The sequence below is a fragment of the Papio anubis genome, chromosome 1 (assembly GCF_008728515.1).
Source record: "Papio anubis isolate 15944 chromosome 1, Panubis1.0, whole genome shotgun sequence".
NCBI classification, from domain to species: domain Eukaryota; kingdom Metazoa; phylum Chordata; class Mammalia; order Primates; family Cercopithecidae; genus Papio; species Papio anubis.
In genome coordinates this window covers 132,263,530-132,286,221 of record NC_044976.1, presented here as the reverse complement: position 1 = coordinate 132,286,221, position 22,692 = coordinate 132,263,530, and the positions used below count along the sequence as shown (strand labels likewise).

The window sequence follows — 22,692 nt, the reverse complement described above, 5'->3', positions numbered from 1 at the left end:
GTCTCAACCCTCTGTTTCTTCTTACCCAGTTGTGTTCCTAGCACAAAGTTACCCATGATTGGAACACTGTCTAATGTGATTTGAGTGATAACGAAAGACCTGCTTGCTTAAAAATGCCTCCCCATTTGGTGCCTGTTTCTTTTGGTTCCAATTACTACTAAGTTATGTTTATGTACTAATGGTTAAATGCTGCCATTTAATGTATTGGGTTATTTACTGAATTGTTGTCCAAGAAATAGGCATTAATTTGGGAGATAGTCCAAAAGGAAGAGGAAACAGGTAAGTTTTGGTGGCAGGACTTGAAGAGTCCTATTAGCAAGGCACACTATTAGCACGATGGGTCTGGATCAGGTATTGTAAAAGGGGTCATTGGGCAGCCAGGGGATGGTAGCATTTAAGAGAGACTTCGCTGATTTTAACTGGTTACTAGGGGTTGATGGTAGATGGCAGAGCTGTGACACACTGGTGTCTGGGGAATGGGTTCCAGGTGGGCCATTGAGGGATCCCCTCAGCTTCGGGGAGTCATTCTGAGTGTGGATTGAGCAGGGCCTGGGACAGCTGGAGCCCCGGAGCTGGTTTCTCTGTATGCTGTGACGTGAAGAACTTTTGGGAAGCATTGCTGTGCAGGACTGTGTTGCCTGGGCCATTAAGGATTTAGATAAGAAAGAAAGGAAGGCTGGGTATGTGGGCTTGAAACTCTTGGGTAGTTCATCAAAGGGTGCCAGGCAGGCAGCAGCTGGGTTTGGGGATCTTAGGCCCACGTGTTCCAAAGGCAGGACTGGAGGCGGATTGGGGCTTTTGAGGCAACAAGCCCTGAAAAGAGTATGGTGCCTCCACCCTCCCCAATATGTAACTCAAAATAAAAATTCCAAACCATAAAATAGATATAAAAAAGGTTGATAATTTTCTAGCTTTGCCTGTGATGACTACTTTGGTGCTTTTTTGGAAATATCATATTTCTTCAAAAATTATTTTGATTCTCATTTTTGGGTGTACCTGACATGCTGGCTACTGAGCAAGTGTTTAGTCTGCTTGGTGGGTCATCTCTGAGTGGGTCTGAGCTCATAAACCAAGGAGCCAGAAAACATTTGGGCTGGAAGGGAACTTGATGGCTCCCACTCATTACAGCTGGGCGCAGTGTCTCTTATCTCAGCCCACCTGGCATCAGCGGCCCAGCTGCCCAACGGAGCCAGACGTCCCTTTCCTGCTCTGGCTTCCAGTTTCCCAGTCGGCTGAGCTTAAGAATGCATCTGTCGTCTTGATGACACATTATGTGGTATGTTCGGGAACTCAGTTCAGAATTCCTGAGGGCAAACAGCAAAAACCAAATCAAACACACCAAACCCTTTTTCTCCTTGCTCAGCAAAGTCCCTTCCCCTCCTCCAGTCCCCATTCATCACGCTGCTGAAGTTAGCACAATCCTTCCCCACAAGGACGGTGGGGCAGAAAGGGGAAGTGGTGCAGGAGGCCCCAAGGCAGGATCTTGCCATCCCTCTGTTTAGTGAACCCCATGCCAAAAAGCGGGTGGAAGGGGCACTGGGTTTGGTTGTTTATTTTTAGGGTTCCTGTAGATTATGTCAGAGCTTTCTTGGAATGGTAAGTGGTAATTTGTTGAGGGCTTCTCTCTAAGATGGTCCTTGCCTGAGGGGTTGGCATGGGGCTCTGGGGGCAGGGTTGGGAATGGAGAGAGCAGGGTGAGAGTGGAGAGAGCAAGGTGGGAGTAGGAACATTCGACTCCAGGAGCTGAAGTCATACAACAGACTCTTGGATTCATAGAGAAAGGAAATCGAAGCTTGGAGGGGGCCGCTGCCACCCAGCGCAGCCTGTCGCCAGTGGATCCGAGGAAATTATATGTTCTCTGGCAAGGGCTGTCCATGGTCTTGCTCCATCTCCTTGGTTGGGAGAAAGCACTGCAGTTCCCACCCTTCCCTGAGAGCCTGGAATTAAAGACAGTTCCTGGGGTTTGTGGCGAAGAAATGACAACCTGCTTTTGCAATGCAGAGGGAGACCAGGGTCCAGTAATTAGATGCCCTTCAGTGTCTGAGTCATGGGCTGTGGCCAGGGTCTCCTGACAGCCTGCCGAGCAGCTCTTCCTAATGGGAAATGAGGGATCTCCCAAGTCTGCTGGGTGGGAGCCAGACCACGACCCAGAGGACTAAGGGAGGCAGGCAAGTTTTTGGATGGCAGGCGAGTTAGTCCTGTGGTCACAGCTGCAGGCAGAGGCTTAATGGAAGGAAGAGGCAGGCTCTGAGGGCAGGCAGCCTGGGGCTGACCTGAGTTGTGTGACTTGAGAACTGCCCTTCTCAGCCACGGAACTGATTGACTTTCAACCAAATTGCTGAACGACTCTGAGCCTCTGTTTCCTCATCTGTAAAATGTGGATGATGGTATCTCCTTTCCCCATTGTTGTAAGGGTTAAAAATAATACAAAGGACATGGCCATAATAAGTATCCATTAAAATATCATCTCCACCAACCAGATACCCGCTACAGCTCAGGTGGAGGTTACATCACCAGCAAGAACAGAGAATTGAGGGAGGGGCAAGGAGCAGGAGTAGGGGCTGCCCCAGGCACAGCCGGGCAAGTTGGCCTGTTTCCTCTGGGCAGACAGGGGAGGCTGGCAGAAGGGTGTCCCCTGCCTTTCAGGAGTCGGTCACCACTGTGTGCTAGGGAGAGAGAGATACACAGCCCCATCGGTTGTGCCATCCAGAACTCTCTTGTCATGAGAAAACAGGCACAGGCTTGGGGGTGTCCTTGGGGGTAATGAGGACTCAGGGCTTTTTCCAGGCCAAATTGTAAAGATCAAAGCAAGAGCTTGGTTTGCTTCTTCCTGTGCAAAAGGAGCACATTGGCCATGGTGGCCGGGTTCCTACAGCCAACACGGAGTGGCTAAAGGCCCTGCCCTGCCTCGGGGCACTGGGCATCTAGGAACACAGGTTTTGTTTCCACATGGGCTCTGCTCTCTGGGTGGCTTCCACCAGGCCTAGAATTACAAGATTAAAGGGAACTCAGTCACCTCCCCCTGGTTGAGAAGGGACCTCATGGTTTAGGGGGCTGCAGGAAGCTGCATCTTCATTATTCAGCCACTGGAGTCCTGGGGAGAGCAGGGCTGGGCCACACTCCTCTCAGGCTTCCACACTTCTCTAATGGAGCCACCAAAGCAGCTGGACCCACCTATGGGGTGGCCCTGACTTTGAGCACAGTCAGTTCACAGGTCGTATGCCCAAGGTCCTTTGCTTTCAAAGGTGGGTGATTATAATCCTGGACAGGGAATCTGACTGGACAGACCGACACAGCACCAGAGATCTTGCCACACTGTGGACACAGGGGCTCCTCCTTGGGCAGCAGCTCTATGGAGGACAGAGTGGTCCATCTACACGATCAGAGCTGTCATGGGGCACTCTCACAGCGCCATCCAGATGCCCAGTCACAGGGCCATGTGAGCATCATTTGTTTTGACAAAATCAAATGCCAAGTAGTTACCAACGTAGACAATTCTTTGGGATTTGTTATGATTCAGAAATTCAATTTAACAAATATTAGGGAGCCTCCATCCAGGGGAATCAAAGATGAACAAGAAATGGTCTTTCTTCTTTCAGATTCCCATAGTCTGCAGAGATAGCAACATCCCTCAATAGTGCCTGTGGAAAGCAGGCTAGGAGAGGCACCACAGCAGAAGCACAGACTTGTATTCTTTAGGACTTGTGTTTGGCTTGGGTAAGAGACCCAAATACAGTGCCTTAAACAATAGAAATATTTGTTGTTCTTTCATGTAAAAGAAACTCTGGAGGCAGGCAGTCCAGGGCTGGCATGATTAGCTCCAAGATGTTGTTAGTGACTTTCATCCTCAAAATCCCCTCATGATCACAAGATGGCTGCTCAGCTCCAGCCATTCTGTCCACATTTCAGTCCAGAGAAATGAGGAAGAGAGCAAAAGACGCCTCCCAGCTGAATCAGCCCCCCTTATACAGAACTTTTCCAAATGCACATCCCATCAACTTCTTCCTATACCCTACTGGCCAGAATTCAGTCCCATGCCCACTCCCATAAAACCAGGTCTTCATTAGTAAGGAACAAGAGGGCAGGGAATTCGGGTAATCAATGAGAAATCTCTGCCATAAAGCACAAAATGAGGCTTGGGGAAGATTGATTAATTCTGAATTAGAAGGTCCAGGAGTATTTCCTTGGGGACCTGAAATTTTAGCTGGGCCTTGAGAAGTAGATATATGGGAGAAGGAGGTATAATGGTTTTCCAGGCAGAGAAAACAGGCTGAACATAGATCCAGTGGCTCAGGAGAGCCAAGAGTTTCAGTAGTCAGCCAAGTGACTGGAGTACCTAAGGCATGGGGTGCAGGGCACGCAACAAGAGAGAAGAATGCTGAGCTAGATCAAGATCAGTTTTACTTTGGACTTTATTCTGTATGCAGGAGGGAGGGTTTGGGGGCTGGGGTGACATGTGTTTTAGGAAGTCCATTCTGATTGCTGTAACAAGCTTCATCCTGACGCAGTGTGCATCCTGGTCCTTGGGCTTCATGTCCCAGCCCAGGCATCCTTCCCCTCACATGGATCTCACCCAAAACAACTTATACCGGATCTAAGTCACCCAGTATCCCTAGGCCAGAGCCAAGAGGAGGACTGAATTCTCTGGGCAGTATGCGTCAAGTATAGAGATGTTGATTCTGGAACCAGACATCCTGGCTTCAATCTGCCTTACCACTTACCTGTTGTGGGACTTTGGGAAATTTATATAACCTCTCTGTGCCTCAGTTTCTTGAAATGTAAATGATCATGATAAAAATAGGTCCTACCTCATGGAACTGATGAGAAGATTAAATTAGTTGACATATGTAAACGTATAAAGCACTTAGAACAGTGCTTGGCTCTTCGGAAGTGTTACTGTTATTAGCACAGCCTTAGCTCCAGCCTTGCCCCCACCTGCCCACTGCCTCTCTGACCAGTGACCTGACCTTCCCTTGTGTCCCCTCTGAGGAGCAGTATGAAGAGCGGTTTCTGCAGGAAGAAACCGTGTCCCAGCAGATCAACTCCATCGAGCTTCTGCAGAAGCAACCCCTGGCTCCGCCTGAGGTGGTGAGGTCACAGCGGCCCCTGCAGAGGCAGGTCCACCTGAGAGGCCGGCCGGCCTCCCAGCCCACCGTCATCCGGGGCATCACCTACTATAAAGCCAAGGTCTCTGAAGAAGAGAATGACATTGAAGAGCAGCGTGAGTTGGGGTCAACAGGGTGGCCCCAGAGGCAGGGCAGGGAGGGAGTCACCATTTGGACCATGGGGGGCTGGACTTCCTGGGAGCCATACGCCCCTCCTGCATTCTGATTATTGCTGTGGCCCTGTTATCCAGCGCTGTCACTGCATTTCCTCACAGCTCGCTGAGTGGCCTTGGGCAAGTCACTTAACTTCTCGGGGCTTGAAGAAGACCATATGGCAGAGCGTGGCTGGGCTGGAAGGGACTTCAATGCCCTCCAGTCCAGTCCTCCCCGTTTGCAGTGAGGAAACTGAGGCTTGGGGGCACTGACTGGCTTAGAGCCACAAGCCACTTTTTCCTCCCTCCGGGGGCCCTGAGGTTCCTGTCTGAGTCTCCAGGACCTCCCCTTCGATCTCTGTCCTTCTTCATTTTTCATGGAAGAGAGACAACCCCTTTTCACATCACCTTTACCTTGGTTCCTTAGGCTTCTTCCTCTTCCTGTGCTCCTCCTCGCCTCTTCCTCCTCCTCTTCTCTTCTTTCTTTTCCTTGCCCAGCACTCCCAGCAGGCCCCAGCTCTTCCCCTCTCCCCTGTGTGTCTGAGCGGGTCCTTCCCCATCAGGGCTGATGCAGCAGCCTCCTGTCTGTCTCCTTGCTTCTGCCTTTGCCTCCACTATGTTTATTCTCCACCCAGTAGCTGGCATCATCATTTTGCCCACGTTTAACTGTGCTTTTTGGTCTTTTTTGTGTGTGTGTTGTTGATTTGTGGGAGTTTTTTACATATTCTGATTACAAGTTCTTTGCCATCATATGTATTGCAAGTATTTTATCCCTACCTATGGCATGCATTTTTAGTTCCTTAATGGTGTTTTTGATGAGCACATGAAGTCTATTTTACCAATTATTTCTTTTGTGGTTAGAGCTCTTTGTGTCCTCTGTAAGAAATGTTTGCCTCTCCATGTTCCATCTCTGTTCAAAATCTTGCAGCCTCCCCCATTTCATTCAGAATAAAAACTGAACTCCACACACAGCCTGTAAGTCATGCATGCCCAGTGCCTGTCCTCGCTCTGACCTCACTTCTGCTTCAGTCACGCTGGCCACCTCGCTGCTCCTGGGCCACTGCACACATGTCCTGCCTCAGGGCCTTTGCTCTGTGGTTAATCACCCCTGGAATCTTTGTGCCTGATGGCTGCTCAACTGACTCCTTCACCTCCTCCAGGCAGCTGCTCATCTCCCTAGCTCAATGAGTCTCATCCTCACCACTTTATTCTTCTCTGCAAGTTTCCCTTCCCTTCTAGCTTTTTTGACCCTCTTTACCCTACTTTTTGTTCCCCATAGCACCTTCAATTGCACAATCCTGTCTATTATTTAGCGTCTCCACCACTAAATAGAAGCTCCATGAGGTCAAGGATCCTTGTTTTGCTCGCTATTGTTATCCATACTCCATAAACATGTGTTGGATGGATGGATTGGATGACTCACTTACTCCCAGCCATTGGGGTTTAGGACCGCGATGCGTCCTGCTAGTGACCCCTGAGTCCTGGGGGGAGCATGGCTGCAGTGAATTCAGAGAAACCTCCTGGAAATTCAACGTCCTTCCACCTGTGCTCCTGTCCACGTTCTTCTGAAATCCCAGCCAGGCCCCCTCTTTAAGTCAGGCCATCGTGTTAAGGAAAGGCACCCTGTAATTCACCTGCCCATTGCCATGTGCTCTTGTCATCTGTAGCTTGTTTCTCTCCCGTGCCACAGTGAACCTTGTGTTTGTTTCACAGAAGATGAGTTTTTCAGTGGTGACAATGGAGTGGATTTGCTGATTGAAGATCAGCTCCTGAGACACAATGACCTGATGACCAGTGCCACCCAGAGGCCCACAGCCACCCCTCAGGGACACAGCACTGCTGTGACAACCGACCTGAATGCTCGGATCGTACCCTGGTCCTCGGCCCTGCCAGAGCCCTCAACCTCAGCTCCTAGCATTGCCAACCGTGCCTCAGTGGAACCACTCTCAGCAACACTCCAAACAACCTCGGTGTCTCCAGATCCCACGAGGGAGTCAGTCCTGCAGCCTTCTCCTCAGGTACCAGCCACCACCGTGGCCCACACAGCCACCCAGCAACCAGCAGCCCCAGCTCCTCCGGCAGCGTCTCCCAGGGAGGCATTGATGGAAGCTGTGCACACAGTCCCAGTGCCTCCCACCACAGTCAGAACAGACTCGCTGGGGAAAGATGCTCCTGCTGGGCAGGGAACAACCCCTGCCAGCCCCACGCTGAGCCCCGAAGAAGAAGATGACATCCGGAATGTCATAGGTAAGTTCATTGTACCTGGCCTTGGTCTCCTGATCAGCTCAGGTAAAAGGCTGAGTCTGGAAATATGTTGAAAGGAGACGGAGGGACCAGATGGTCAAAGTTCTTTATGGCAAATGGAGTGACGCCTTTGACCACCGATTAGCTTTAACATCTAGGGTTTATGTATTGAAACTGCGCCAGTGGCAAGAGTGGGACTCTTTTTCCTAAAATAGATATATAAATTAATGGAGCCAAGATTTGGCTTCAGGAGTCAGTTTTATAAATATTTGTTGAGGGCTTTCCGTACATGAGGCTTTGTGATGGCTATTGGGGTATCCAGTGATTAATAAGTGAATTTTTCTGTGGTAAGTTTACCAAGTCATAAAAGAACAAAGGGTTTTTACTGGGGGAAAAGTCTCAGATTTGTAGCAGAGGGAGAGCCGGGGAATAGCCAGTGCAGTGGGCCTCAGTGCAAAATCATGAACCCCACTCGTGGAGAGCATAGAAACATCATGGCACCATGTGACAAGTGCTGTAGCAGAGGAATGGAGAAACAGAGGAAAGAAAGAAGGAATATTAGCTTGGCCTGGCTGCCAGGAAGGCTGGGGAAACTTATCTAAGGAGGTTTCATTTGAGCTGAGATTCGAAGGATGAATAGGAGTTTTCTTTTTTTTTTGAAACAGAGTCTCGCTCTGTCACCCAGGCTGGAGTACAGTGGTGCGATCTTGGCTCATTGCAAGCTCCGCCTCCTGGGTTCACACCGTTCTCCTGCCTCAGCCTTCTGAGTAGCTGGGACTACAGGCACCTGCCACCATGCCCAGCTAATTTTTTATACTTTTAGTAGAGAAGGGGTTTCACCGTGTTAGCCAGGATGGTCTCGATCTCCTGATCTCATGATCCACCCGCCTCAGCCTCCCAAAGTATTGGGATTATAGGCGTGAGCCACTGCGCCCGGCCTGAAGAGGAGTTTTCTAAGCAGAGAAAGGAAGCCTCCTGACTGTTAGGTCTAAAAGAACAAGGTATGTTCCAGAAGCATGGAGAATGCAGCCCTATTCTGTGCCTGGGAGCTCCATGGCCCAAGAGAACTCAGAGCAGTGAAATAGTAAAGTAGAGAAAAAAGGCAACTACAAAAGGAAAAATGGGAGCTAGTTACAAATGTCTCTTCCAGAAAGAACTAAACCAAACATTCATTAAATCACCACTGATCATGACTGAAAAATAACACTATTGAGTAATAATTTCATCAAATGTTTGTTGAAAAATACACTTGATTTGACAGAGGATATGGCCTGCCTTATACGGATCTTTCCCGTCTCCCATTTTTCTTGCCCTTGCAGTCTCATTCCCAATCCCTCCTCAGCATAAGGTACGAGCTGCTGCCAGAGACAGGGTGGTGAAGGAGCACCTGCCGGGAGTCAGACACTCTGCTCTCTGCCGTTGATTACTGTGTGACTTTGGCCAAGTCTCTGCCTTCTCTGGGTCTCAGTATATGCTATGGTTTTCTGCGGGAAGTTTACCAGGTCATGAAACAGCAATGGATTCTTATTGGGTGGAAGTTTCAGAATAATGGCAGAATGAGAGCAGTGAAATAGCCCATTAAAATGGACCCTGGGAAAAAATCTCATGAACCCTTGCCTGGAGGAAGCTAAGCAAGAAGGCAGTTCTTGGGCCTCAGAGGTGAGGGTGGGAGCAGGAGAGAATGTTTACGTTTCTGAAGCGCGGGTCCTGCTGTATTTCTGCAGACTGCCTTGGGGTCAGAGCAGAGGCTGCCACTTGTGCACCAGCTCTGGACAGCCTGGCCTTTGCGCTCTTGAGAACAGGCCCTGAGCCCAACACTCCATCTCCCCCTCTGCCATAGGAGTGAACTTCCCTGGGCCCCCATACTTCACCATTTCAGCTTCCTGTCACCCTTGAGTGAGTGGGAACATCCCTCCAAATATTTAGAAATCTGGCCCCTGTCACCCGTACCACAGTTTTCCAGAATGCTAACAGTGAAGACAAGCTGCAGGTAGGACCCACACACCTTGCATGCCATCAGGCAATGGTGTTTGCCAACCTGGGAGCCTCTTCCCTCGGTGACTTGCTAGCCAGGAGTGAGGTATCCACTCTCTCCATAACCTACCAAGCTGGGTCCCAGAACCCAGCCTGTCCCCAACTGCCTCCCCAGGGCTTTGCCACCAGCAGGCTTTTCTGCTGTTTTCAGGGACACTTAGAACTCTTTCCCCCTCCAGTAGCTTGACTGAGATGCTGATGCCCAGAGAAGCCCGGTGTCCCAGCAGCCATTTACCTGGTGGTAGGAATGACATTTCCTCTTGTTCAATATTCTGTTTAACTAGAATAGCATCATCATGCTGAGGATGTAAGGTTTGCTTAAAGACTAACCCATGGCATTTTTCGGAGGAGCTGGGGTTCTCACCTCATATGTTGACTGCAGAAGAAATAGACGTGGACACAGATGTAGTGTGTTCTTCAAATGCCAAGGGGTGAGAAGAGGGGGTGGCCCAGAGAAGAAGAAAGGTTTGGCTGTCTAGGCAATGCGGAACTTTGACAAGTTTGTTTCTGGGAATTATTTTCAATAGTTTATCACTGCCAAGTGCCTCCCTCCAGCTGCTGTTGGTGTGGATGGGATTTTCCTACCCTAACATTCTCTGCAGACCCCTGACTTGCCTGTGCCTGGCCAAGGAAGACTGTGATGTGCTGACATCTCCCAGTCATCAGTAAAATAAAAAGCTTTTGGCTGAAATAGACACGGGCCACTGATTTGCTACCTGGGAAAGCTTGTTTGCTGTTTGTTGAATCCAGTAATTTTGATTTTTGAGCTATTTAAGATGTGATTGTAAACAGGGCTAATTTTAAAAGAAAGATTTTATCCCATAGTTTCCAATCCTGATTTTGTGATGTCCTAAAATGTCTACCATTATTCTCAGGATAGTTATAAAATGTTCAAAAAAAATCCAAAAACAAGTAAATCAGAATTTATTTTTGGCTGTGCAAACAAAGCATTTGGCCATAGTATAGCTCTAGGGCAGAGAGAGGAAAAATGTTGTCAGTAATTGGAGCCGGGGTTTGGGTAGAATTGGTACCATCCAAGAAGATGCTTCTGCTCCCGACAGCCCTGGCTTTGGGAATAGCTCAGGCTACTGCAGCGAAATGAAACTGCCACGTGGCCAAGGCTCTGCAGATTCCCAAACTTTTGCAACTACAATTCCTGATGCATTTTGTAGAAGGGGCTGGTTTGGAGTGCGGGGGGTGGCGGTGGGTAGGAGCAGCAGACAAAGAGGACAGTCAGTTTATGACAATACCAGAGAGAGCCTGGCTCCTATTTGAATCTAGGAAATACCATGAACTATGAAGAATGTCTCCCCCACAAAGCAGATGACTGTAACCACCCCAAGGCTTGGCCAGCTGCGCTGACCATGGGGCGTGATGGCCAGTCCTGCCTGTCTCGTGTCAGGGAGGCTGGTCTGGGGTAGCCCAAGGAAGGCGATGCTGACGTGGGCTGGGGCAGCTTCCAGAGCCTCTGCAGAGCCCAGACTCTAAGTCACTAGACAGGCAGCTCCCCCGGCCCCAGCTCCACTGGTCTCAGTCTCTTTGCTGACACTGCTAATCCAACTCCCTCAAACCACTGGGAATCCAGTCATTGTATAACACAGGGGCCTCTGGCCCTAGAAATAAGGATATAAAATGGATAAAATATATCCTTGCAGGTGGTAAAGGATTAAAGTCTAAGCCTCTTGATAAGGATAAAGAGTCAACTAGTATTAATAATCCATCCAGCACTATAGCGTGCTCGGCTGCAAAGATCCAAAGTGAGCAAAAAGTGGTCACTTTCCCAAAGGTTCAGGGAGGCAGCAGTGACTGAAGTGGCTGAGCAGGTGGGAAGTGTGGCCGGCAATGGATGCACGCTGTCCAGGGGCGTCGCATCACTTCTGTGATGGGGCTCCTCTCTGAGGCTGTTCCCCAGCTCACCAGCCTCAGAGGGCAGAGAAGAACTCTCCAGGCAGAGCCAAGAGCATGGGCCGAGGTGGGCAGGGAATGGAAGGCAGCCCAAGTGTGCCAGCACAGATAGGGACACATGAGGGAGAGTGATGGAATTCCAGAGTAGGGAGCCGGGGCCTGATGATGAAGGACGTGAGAAGTAGGGACTCGATGCTAAAAGAGGTAGAGAGGGCTCTAAGCATGGAAACAATACTCGGATTTGGCCCAGTATTAAGTGCTGAGCACTCAGGATGCGTGAGTGCCATGGGTGTCAGGGATGCAAAGACAGATACAGCAGGGGCCCTGTCCTGGAGTTGCACAGCTTGTATGTGAGACTGACACAGACACATGACTTCAACCAGGGTGGTGAGCACTGTAGGGCACAGGCCACAGTGGATCACAGAGGGAGACTGAGGCAGCCCAGGACCCTTTTCCAAAAAGAGGTGCTGGCCTAACTGTCTTGTAGCATGAGGGGAAATTAGCCAGGCAAAGAAGGAAGGGGGCATTGCAATGAGAAGAACCAGAGCCAACAAGAGCACCAGGGCCCAGTGCAAAATGACAACATAGGGCCTGTGTTCAAAAGGCAGGGTAAAAGTGCCATGCAAAGTAGTAAATATAAAGTTCCTCTTCTTCCATTCATTTTGTGTATGTGCCTCTCTCTCTGTCTCTCTCTCTCCTTCGTGGTGTTTTTTATTTGCTATTCCATGCTATTTTAAGTAAAGAAACAGGCGTGCCCCCATCTTATCGTGTTTTGCTTTGTTGTGCTTCACAGAGAGTGCATTTTTTACAGACTGAAGGTTTGTGGCAACCCTGTGTCAAGCCAGTCTACCAGCACCTTTTTCTAACCCTGTGTGCTCACTTTGTGTCTCTGTGTCACATTTTGGTAATTCTCACAATATCTCAAATTTTTTCTTTGTATCTGTTATGATGATCTGTGATCAGTGATCTTTGATATTACTATTGTCGTTGTTTTGGGGCATCACCAACCACACCAATATAAAGCAGTGAACTTAATCCATCAATGTTGTGTGTGTTCTGACTGCTCCCCCAACTGGCATTCCCTGGTTTCTCTCCTGCTTTTTGGAGCTCCCTATTCTGTAATTCCTAATCACAATAATATTGAGATTAGACCAATTAATAACTCTACAATGGTCTCTAGGTGTTTAAGTCAGAGGAAGAATCCCACACTTCTCACTTTAAATCAAAAGCTAGAAATGTCAGAGCTGAGTGAGGATGGCATGTCAAAAGCTGAGATAGGCTGAAAGCCTTCTTGTGCCAAACAGTTAACGAAGTTGTGAATGCAAAGGAAAAGTTCTTGAAGGAAATTAAAAGTGCTACTCCAGTAAACACACGAATGATAAGCAAATGAAACAGGCTTATTGCTGATATGGAGAAAGTTGTAGTGGTCCAGATAGAAAAACAGTACAACCATGACATTCCCTTAAGCAAAAGCTTAATCCAGAGCAAGGCCCTAACTCTTTTCAATTCTGTGGTGGCTGACAGAGGTGAAGAAGCTGCAGAAAAAAGTTTGAAGCTAACAGAGGCTGGTTCATGAGGTTTAGAGAAAGAAGTCATCTCCATAATATAAAAATGCAAGGTGAAAAGCAAGTACTAATGTAGAAGCTGTAGCAAGTTATCTAGAAGATCTAGCTAAGATCATTGATGAAGGTGGCTACACGAAACAACAGATTTTCCGTGTAGGCAGAACAGCCATCCATTGGAAGAAGATGCCATCTAGGACCTTCATAATTAAAGAGGAGAGGTCAGTGCCTGGCTTCAAAGCTTCAAAGGACAAGCTGACTCTTCTGTTAGGGGCTAATGCAGCTGGTGACTTTAAATCAAAGCCAGTGCTCACTTACTATTCTAAAAATCCTAGGGTCTTTAAGAATGATGCTAAATCTACTCTCCCGGTGCTCTATAAATGGAACAACAAAGCTTGGATGATAGCACATCTTTTTACACCATGGTTTACTGAATAATTTAAGCCCTTTGTTGAGACCTACTGCTCAGAAAAAAGAGATTATTATTAATATTATTTGAGATGGAGTCTTGCTGTGTCACTCAGGCTGGAATGCAGTGGCACGATCTCGGCTCACTGCAACCTCTACCTCTTGGGTTCAAGTGATTCTCCTGCCTCAACCTCCTGAGTAGCTGGGATTATAGGCGCATGCCATCATGCCCAGCTAATTTTTTTGTATTTTTAGTAGAGATGGAGTTTCACCACGTTGGCCAGGCTGGTCTCAAACTCCTGACATCACGTGATCTGCCTGCCTCAGCCTCCCAAAGTGCTGGGATTACAGGCGTGAGCCATCACGCCCAGCCAGATTATTTTTAAAATCTGACTGCTCTTTGACAATGCACCTAGTCACCCAAAAGCTCTCATGGAGATGTGCAAGGAGATAAATGCTATCATGCCTGACAACACAGCATTCATTCTGAAGCCCATGAATTAAGGAGTCCTTTTGACTTTCAAGTCTTATTATTTAAGAAATACATTTCATAAGGCTATAGCTGCCATAGATAATGATTCCTCTGATGGATCTGAGCAAAGTAAATTGAAAACCTTCTGGAAAGGATTCATCATTAAGAACATTCATGATTCATGGGAAGAGGTCAAAATATCAACATTAACAGGAGTTTGGAATAAGTTGATTCCAACCCTCATGGATGACCCTGAGGGGTTCAAGTCTTCAGTGGAGGAAGTCACTGCAGATGTGGAAATAGCAAGAGAACTACAATTAGAAGTGGAGCCTGAAGATGGGACTGAATTGCTACAATCCCATGATCAAACTTGAATGAATGAGGAGTTGCTTCTTATTGATGAACAAAGAAAGTGGTTTCTTGATATGGAAACTACTCCTGGTGAAGGCAATGTGATCACTGTTGAAATGGCAACAAATGATTTTGAATATTACATAAACTTAGTTGATAAAGCAGTGGCATGGTTTGAGAGGCTTGACTCCAATTTTGAAAGAAGTTCTACTATGGGGTAAAATGCTATCAAACAGCATCACAAACTACAAAGAAATCTTTCATGAAAGGAAGAGTCAATTGATGCAGCAAACTTCATTGTCTTATTTTAAGAAATTACCACAGCCCCCTAGCCTTCAGCATCCACCCCTCTGATCTGTCAGTAGCCATCAGCATCAAGACCCTCCACCAGCAAAAAGATGATGACTCACTGAAGGCTTCGATGATCATTAGTGTTTTTTAGTAATAAAGTATTTTAAAATTAAAGTATGTACATTTTTTTAGCCATAATGCTATTACACCCTTAATAGACTGCAGTATAGTGTAAACACAACTTTTATACTCACTGGGAAACCAAAAAAGTTATGAAACTCACTTTATTGTGATATTCACGTTATTACAGTGGTCTGGAACCAAACCCACAATATCTTTGAGGCATGCCTGTGTTAAAAATTTAATTTACTAGCATGAATTATACCATTCATCTTTATATTGTGGAATGTCAGTTTTAAATGCAAATATAAGATCTTTCAACTTTTATGCAGAATCCACCAAAATGACTCATTTCGTATTTTGTAGCTCTTACATACATATGGATTTTGTTCTTATTAGAATAGTGGAAACACTGCAGAAAACTAACTCATCTGTTTTTGTTTTACTTGATATATGAACATCTTAACAGCACTCCTTGCCTTCAGCTTATTGAGTGAGGAAGGACTAAAAAGAAAAGGAACTATGAGTTGCCTTATCCTTCCCTCTTCTTCTGTATCAATTTCAGCATAAGTTGTTGCCTAATACAGGGAAATAACACAAGAAAGAATATGATAGGGTTCCTTGACCATTTGTGTTTCTTAGAACACCACTGCCTTCTTTCTGCTTTCGGAGCACAATCTGGTTCAAATGGAAAATGTGGCCTCTGAGGCAACACACCTACCTTGTGCTCACTTTGAATCTCACTGAACTCAGGCATGTAGTGGGTCTACCTGCAATTCTGTGCTCATTAGGCATAGCAAACCCTATATGCAAGTGGGGGACAAAGAAGGTGACCACACATATCTTGCATTCTCCTCTGCTCACATTCAGGCTGCATTGTTAGACTTCACATAAAATACAAGTTCGAGGGTGAAAAAAGATGTTCAAGATGGCGACAGCAGATCATTAAATGAAGGGCAGCCCTTCTGAGCAAGGGTGCTGTGTGATTGCACAGATCATACGCCCATAAGGCCAGCCCTGGGTTTATGGTGAATACCATAGCCCTGGCAACTATGGTGAATACAAGCAGCTAGGTATGGGCAAGAGATCTCAAGCTGACAGCCTGAGGGCCAAATACATCCTAAGATGTGTTTTTATGTTGGGTCTGAATGTCTTCAGGTCAGCTCTTCCAGTTCACCACAGTGTCTTCTGCCACCTTTTGTCTCACACTCAGCCTGACTCATCATTTCAGTTCCTGCCTGACCCGTGTAGGCATCTGAGTTTGAGACCTCTGAATGAAGGCAGATGACAACAAGTAAGAATGGTGATGCAGGAAGGGCTGATGTGCTAGGATGGGGACTCTGGGCTGCACGTGGTGGTTGGAGATGGTGAGTCATTAAGGGTTTAAGAAGATGTGCATCTTGGAAAAGCAGCCAGGGAATACTGGGGAGAATAAGTTAGAAGTGGGCAGAGATGAGCCAGAGAGACCAACTGGAGCAATTGGAGTGATTCAGGCAAGAGGTGATAAGGTCTGAACTATGCCATAGAGGTGGAGGATCAGGGTCAAGATGTTACTCAGTGCTGAGTTGGAGTGTGGGTGAAGGGAAAGGGGATGTCAGGGATGACCTAGGTTTCTGGCTCGGTTGGTGGAAGGCATACCATGGCTTTCTCTGGGACAGTAAATACAGGAGGAGCAAGCCGTGAACTGAAGCAAATGATTTCCATTTTCAGTCCTTTAAGTTTGAGGAGCCAGGAGGACACCCAGAAGGAAAGCGCCTTGTAGGCAGTTGGATGGATTCATGGTGCTCAGAATCAGGACCTGGGCTGAGTTGTCGGCAGGAGCTGAGTCTGCAGGAGGAATGAGGAGAGAGGAGGCTGAAGGTGGAACTCCAGAGGGTGACATTTGAAAGCAGGCAGAAGAGGAAGCACTAGCCAAAGAGCTGGAGAAGGCCAGGCAGGCAGGCGGGACCAGGAGAGAGTGGTAGTGGAAGCCGAGGGAGGAAGGAAACGCCTTCTGAGGTGGGTGGCTGGGTGTCGGCGGGAGCGGAGGGTGGCTACCTCAGTTTCCAAGCAAAAAGCAGAGGCTTGACTAGAATAAGAGGACTGGAGAGCACCCCGAGGGGCAGCAGTCGGGTTGAGGGGCTGAGAGGCATTGCTGACGAGGTTGGTCGGGGAGCAGATGCCCTAAGGACCCTACTGGGGAGGCTTGCCAAGTGAGCACCGGAGCTGAGAGCCGGGGAGGGCCGAGAAGGCTCTTGCTTGCTGATTTATTTCTTTTAGAATGCTGAGATTCGAGGAGGTTTACATGCTGAGGGGAAGGGCCTCTTCTTTTCAGACCCAGGTAACCTTTGAAACAGGGCCAGCTGCCTCCCAGGACTGTTGGTTAAATGACGGAATACATAGAAAGTGCATAGTAAATGTCAGCGTCACCGGCATCCTTGGCAGCCCTACTCTGGGGAAACCTAAGATGCTATGCAGACTGCACTCTCCTCTCTGCAGTTCCTTTGAACTTTCTCCCATCTTTCTGTCATCCCCCTTGAAGAGTTGTCAACATGCAGTGTCTTCTCTCCAAGGCTGACGGTTTACTGCCAAGTGTGGGAGCATCTGAGCTGCCCCAGATTCTCAGAGCACAGTGATGTGTCTGGGTCTCATGGTTTACTGACCTCTTCCCTTGATCCTGTCTTCAGATGCTCTGAAATCGTTTGCATTTGTGCTGTCTGGGCTTGTCCGCAGGGCAGTAGTGTTTACTGTCTCTGAAGGCATGTGAAAATACAGCCTGAGGTTCTAGTACCAGGACAATGAAGCTGCAAGTGGGGACTCCCCTCTTCCTACAGAAATAAGGATGCCCTAACCCAAGAAGCTGACTCCATCTCTATCCATTTCCTATGCCTCCAAATTGCCACAAGCTTAGTAGCTAAAAACAGAAATGAACTCTGTAACAGTTCTGGAGGCCAGAAATTCAAAATGAGTCTTGCAGGGCTAAAATCAAGGTATCAGAAGGGCCGGTTCTTTCCAGAGGCTTGAGGAGAGAATCCGTTTCTTGCCTTTTCCAGCTTCTCGTGGCTGCCAGCATTCTTTGGCTTGTGGCCATATCTCTTCAGTCTTTGCTTTTTTCATCACATTGCTTCCCCTTCTCTTGTGGTCAAATCTCCCTTTGCCTCCATGTTATAAGGATACTTGTGACTGTATTTATTCAATAGGACCACCCAGATACTCCACTATAGTCTCCCCATCTCAGAATTTTTTTATGTAATCAGATTTGCAAAGTCCCCTTTGTTTCCTTTTGTCCCAGTCACAGGCTCCAGGGATTTGTCCCCTCCAGGGGACATTACTCAGCCTACCACATCGCCTTCAGAGGGAACTCTCCATGCACTCTGGTGAAGGAGGCAGGGAATGCATTACAATCATTTTACTTCTGAAGAGATTAAAACTTTTTGACATTATAGTGGCAACACAGACTTCGGAGTTGGTGGCTGGGCCAAAACCAGAGCCAGGCCTCTGGCCCAAGCCTGGGGCACATCTATAGCCCAGCATTGGGGCCCTGCCACTGCAAAGCCTCGGTGTGAGACGGGACCCTGCAGGGATTTTCAGGGCTGCTGGAGCTGCACAGATGAGTCCTGGCTTTCAAGAGTCCATCTGTAATTTCTATGTTTGGTCAGAGAGGTGGTGTGGCCATGGCAATCCCCGGACAGAAAACACCTCACCTCATGTCTATCTGTGGGGCTTAGGGGCATGAGCCAGGGGTGCCTCTGGACAGGGAATTGGTGTCCTTTCTGAGCTTTGCCAGGGCAGAGGATTGCCCGGTGATGGCATGCTAGGGCTCACCTCAGTGCAGAAGGAGCGTGGCGTCCTCACTGGCAGCCAGGGCCCTGCCTAGATCCAGGGAATGAGAGGTTTTCCATCAGATCTCCGCTGCCAGGGCTCAGTCAGAGTTTTCTATTTTATTGTCTTGAACAGATGAGCTCAGCTCTGGGGGATTGAGGCATTGACAGGGAGATTCTTTTGTTTGTCTTATGGAGACTGAATCTCTCCCGCTCCGTCAGATCAGGACCTAATAAACGCCACACTGAGCTGCCTAAACCCTGCCAACTGCACCCAGCTATGGGGCCTGCCTGCAAAACAGTGTTCATGACACTTCCACCCCCAGCTGCCCCAGACCCAGGGCCAAGGACCCAGCTGCTTGCCCCTGTCCTGTCAGCTGCAGGGCTTAGACTCCTTCTTCAGTCCACTTCGTGGGGAGCAGAATAGATGGAACGGATTGGAACAGTTTGGAAATGAGGGTGGCCTAGAATTTAGAGAACTCTGGAATCCAAACTGTAGGGTCTTTGTTACTTTTGTCCCACGCGAGTGTCAAGGACCAATTATTCTCATTACCCATCTGTGTCGTCAGTCTTGATGGCAGGTGGGGCAGGGGTTCTGCTGGCCCCAGCTGCCAGCAGGCGGTAAGGAAGCTGTGTGAGGGTAAGATTCATGTGGCTCTCTCACTGCCCCCTTCCACTGCCCTCTTCCCACCTCCTCCATAATCCACAAGTGTGAAGACAGGAAGAGCACATGCTCTTAGTAGTTACATGTGACTTCACTATCATTCAAGGCTATGTTCAATAATAATACTGCATATGAGCATTGCAGACTGTCAACTTCATCTAGAACCCAGTATAGTTCCAGTGGCCTTTTAGGACCTCTCCTGGGCACCGGGTCCAGAGCCACTCAGAAGGATATTGCTGAGTTCCTGTCCCATCGTGGCCGACTTGATCTCTGAAGGAGGCTTCTATACCCAGAGTCAGCTCCTTATTCAAGAACTTGGTGTCTTGCCCACCAATTCCTCAGCAGGGAGCCCTGGCATCCTGCTCCCAGTAGTGACAAGGGCATAGGCTTGGGGACAGCTCTCTAGGACAGCAGGTGGGCCTCAGGGACATGAATAGCCATTGCTCTGTTAGGGCTGGTCCCACAGCCTGGAGCGGCTCAGCAGCTGGCAGAGCTGAGTTCCTGGTTACACCCAGTAGAGTCCTCTCCTCTGGCCGTACTTCTCATGCTGCATGTTCACCCAGTGATCAGACGTTTGGGTGCCTGCAGCAAGCCAGATACTGTGTTCTGAGCACCAAGAATGTAATAAGGAAAAGCCACATTCCCGCATCCCTTGGTGCCTACACTCCAGTTGGGGGTGGGCGTGGAGGGAGGAGAGAGAAGCACAAGCATTGTGGAGATGCAGGATGACATGCTCTGTAAGAGAGCAGCATTCATGATACCCTGAGAGCTGAATGGAATAAAATAGAATAGGTCCCCAGAGGAGAGGGCATGGTGTCATAAAAGGACTCTGGATCTTAGGTCTTTGAAGGATAGGACTAAGAAGTCAGAACAGGAGCAAAGCATGGTGGTGTGAAGGTGGCCAAAGATGGGCACGGTGAAGGTTCAAGTGTAGGGTCAAGTGTAGGGTGGATCAGGGGAGTAGCAGGAGATGGTATGGAAAAATGTTTGGGGTCAGGTTATACAGAGCTGTTAAATCCTGCCATGGAGTCCAGACTCTAAATAGGAGGAACAGTAAAGGTTTAAGGGGTGAGGCATCACTAGATCAGCCCAAAACCTCCATCTGCCTCTTCTCCACCAGGAAGGTGCAAGGACACTCTCTCCACAATCACGGGGCCAACCACCCAGAACACATACGGGCGGAATGAGGGGGCCTGGATGAAGGACCCCCTGGCCAAGGATGAGCGGATTTACGTAACCAACTATTACTACGGCAACACCCTGGTAGAGTTCCGGAACCTGGAGAACTTCAAACAAGGTGCGTGATAAAGATCCGACCCAGGCGGCTCCTTCCCTTCCCCACGTCCTCTGTTTTTATCACAGCCGGGCCTCTTTGGGTGGTAATGGCAGTTAGGAAGGTGACACTTTCTTCTGATGACTAAAGGACCTTTCCTTGGAGAGCGGTCCCCCTTCCCCACTCCCTCACATTCTCTGCCTCTCAGCTCTTCCCCTCCTCCCGAGCTCCTGGGACATGGAAAACCTGCAGTCCAGGAGACTGCCTCCCTTTCCCATAGCCCTTGACAATTTACGAACCATATTTATGTATATTAGCTTCCTGGATCCTTGAAAGAAAGAGGTAGATGGAAATTGTCACTTCCCTATGACAGATGAGGACGCTGAGGCACAGACAGGTTGAGTGATACGCTACAGGATGCTAGAAAGTGGCAAAGCCAAGACACAAACCTGGGTTTCCAGACCCCTTGTTGATCATCACTCACTTAATCACATGGGCTGCCCACCTTCTGCCATGCCACCCTGAAGCCTCCTGTTTTCTCCCCACCTGCAGGTCGCTGGAGCAATTCCTACAAGCTCCCGTACAGCTGGATCGGCACAGGCCACGTGGTATACAATGGCGCCTTCTACTACAATCGCGCCTTCACCCGCAACATCATCAAGTATGACCTGAAGCAGCGCTACGTGGCTGCCTGGGCCATGCTGCATGATGTGGCCTACGAGGAGGCCACCCCCTGGCGATGGCAGGGACACTCAGACGTGGACTTTGCTGTGGACGAAAATGGCCTATGGCTCATCTACCCGGCCCTGGACGACGAGGGCTTCAGCCAGGAGGTCATTGTCCTGAGTAAGCTCAATGCCGCGGACCTGAGCACACAGAAAGAGACCACATGGCGCACAGGGCTCCGGAGGAATTTCTATGGCAACTGCTTCGTCATCTGCGGGGTGCTGTACGCTGTGGACAGCTACAACCAGCGGAACGCCAACATCTCCTACGCCTTCGACACCCACACCAACACACAGATCGTCCCCAGGCTGCTGTTTGAGAATGAGTATTCCTATACAACCCAGATAGACTACAACCCCAAGGACCGTCTGCTCTATGCCTGGGACAATGGCCACCAGGTCACCTACCACGTCATCTTTGCCTACTGACACCCTTGTCCCCACAAGCAGAAGCACAGAGGGGTCACTAGCACCTTGTGTGTATGTGTGTGTGCGCACGTGTGTGTAGGTGGGTATGTGTTGTTTTAAAAATATATATTATTTTGTATAATATTGCAAATGTAAAATGACAATTTCGGTATATTTTTTTATATGGATTGTAGATCAATCCATACGTGTATGTGCTGGTCTCATCCTCCCCAGTTTATATTTTTGTGCAAGTGAACTTCTCCTTTTGACCAGTAACCACCTTCCTTCAGGCCTTCAGCCCCTCCAGTTCCAAGTCTCAGATCTTGCCCATTGAAAAGGTTTCATCTGGGTCTTGCAGGAGGCAGACAACACTAGGAGCAGAAGTGAAAGAGGCAAGAAAGAAGTGCTGTGTGGCGGGAAAAAAGTTCTAATGTATTGGAGAAGTTTTAAAAACCCAGAAAAATGCTTTTTTTTAAATAAAGAAGAAATTTAAAATCAGCCCCCAGTGCACTTTTGTTTAGCACCGATATGTCTGGCCAGGTGTTGGATCCCGCTCCCGGAAGGAGACGAGGTCTGGTGTTTCTTAGAAATGTTCTCTAACTGAACTGGGCTGCATCCCAGTTCAGTTCCTAAGAGCTCCTCCTCCCCTCCTGATAGGGACTTCCTGGTGGGGGATTTGGAATGAGCTGACCCCCATGTTCTCTTTAATTTTGTGGCATTGATCCCTTCATCTCTCTGTCACACTGGCTTCCTTGCTCTGTTCTGCTACTCCTCTCATCATTTCACCCAAGTTTGGGGAACCTGTTCATTCATTAGCCCTGCTTCTCGAGGGTCGGGTCTTAGGCACTGTTGAAAATACAAAGCTGTGTGAGTGCGACCTTGTTCCCGCACTTCCTTAAGAAGTTCTCAATCAATCCATCTCTCTCCTCCTGTCTCCTTCTCCCCATAACCCTGTCTGCCTTTTCCTGAACTAGCTCATTCAGCCAGGCTTTCTCCTCCCGCCTTCCCTTCCAGGAAAGGGGCCCCTTTCTGAAATGAGTTCCTTGAGGGAAGCGCTTGAGGGATGGGGGAGAACTGCAGCCCCTCCTGGTGCAGGACTGAACCCTGTGCAGTGCCTGCTGTCCGCAAGTGTGATTCTTCCTCCACATTACACAAAACAGGAGATAAAACATCTGAAA

General features: G+C 48.6%; 1 protein-coding gene across 3 annotated transcripts in view; it reads left to right on the top strand.

Annotated features, from left to right (window-relative positions):
* Window positions 1-22,012, top strand: part of OLFML2B (olfactomedin like 2B) — a 40,397-nt gene extending 18,385 nt beyond the window's left edge. Inside the window, exons 5-8 of one of the 3 annotated variants that reach the window (XM_003892981.2) lie at window positions 4,996-5,221; window positions 6,971-7,504; window positions 20,229-20,405; window positions 20,934-22,012. In XM_003892981.2, coding sequence (XP_003893030.2) covers window positions 4,996-5,221; window positions 6,971-7,504; window positions 20,229-20,405; window positions 20,934-21,535 — 1,539 coding nt within the window. In that variant the 3' untranslated portion in view covers window positions 21,536-22,012. Of the gene's footprint in view, window positions 1-4,989; window positions 5,222-6,970; window positions 7,505-20,228; window positions 20,406-20,933 lie in introns of all 3 variants that reach the window. The other 2 variants (XM_009185686.2, XM_009185676.2) reach the window with 2 other exon arrangements.
* The last annotated feature ends 680 nt before the right edge of the window (window positions 22,013-22,692 follow it).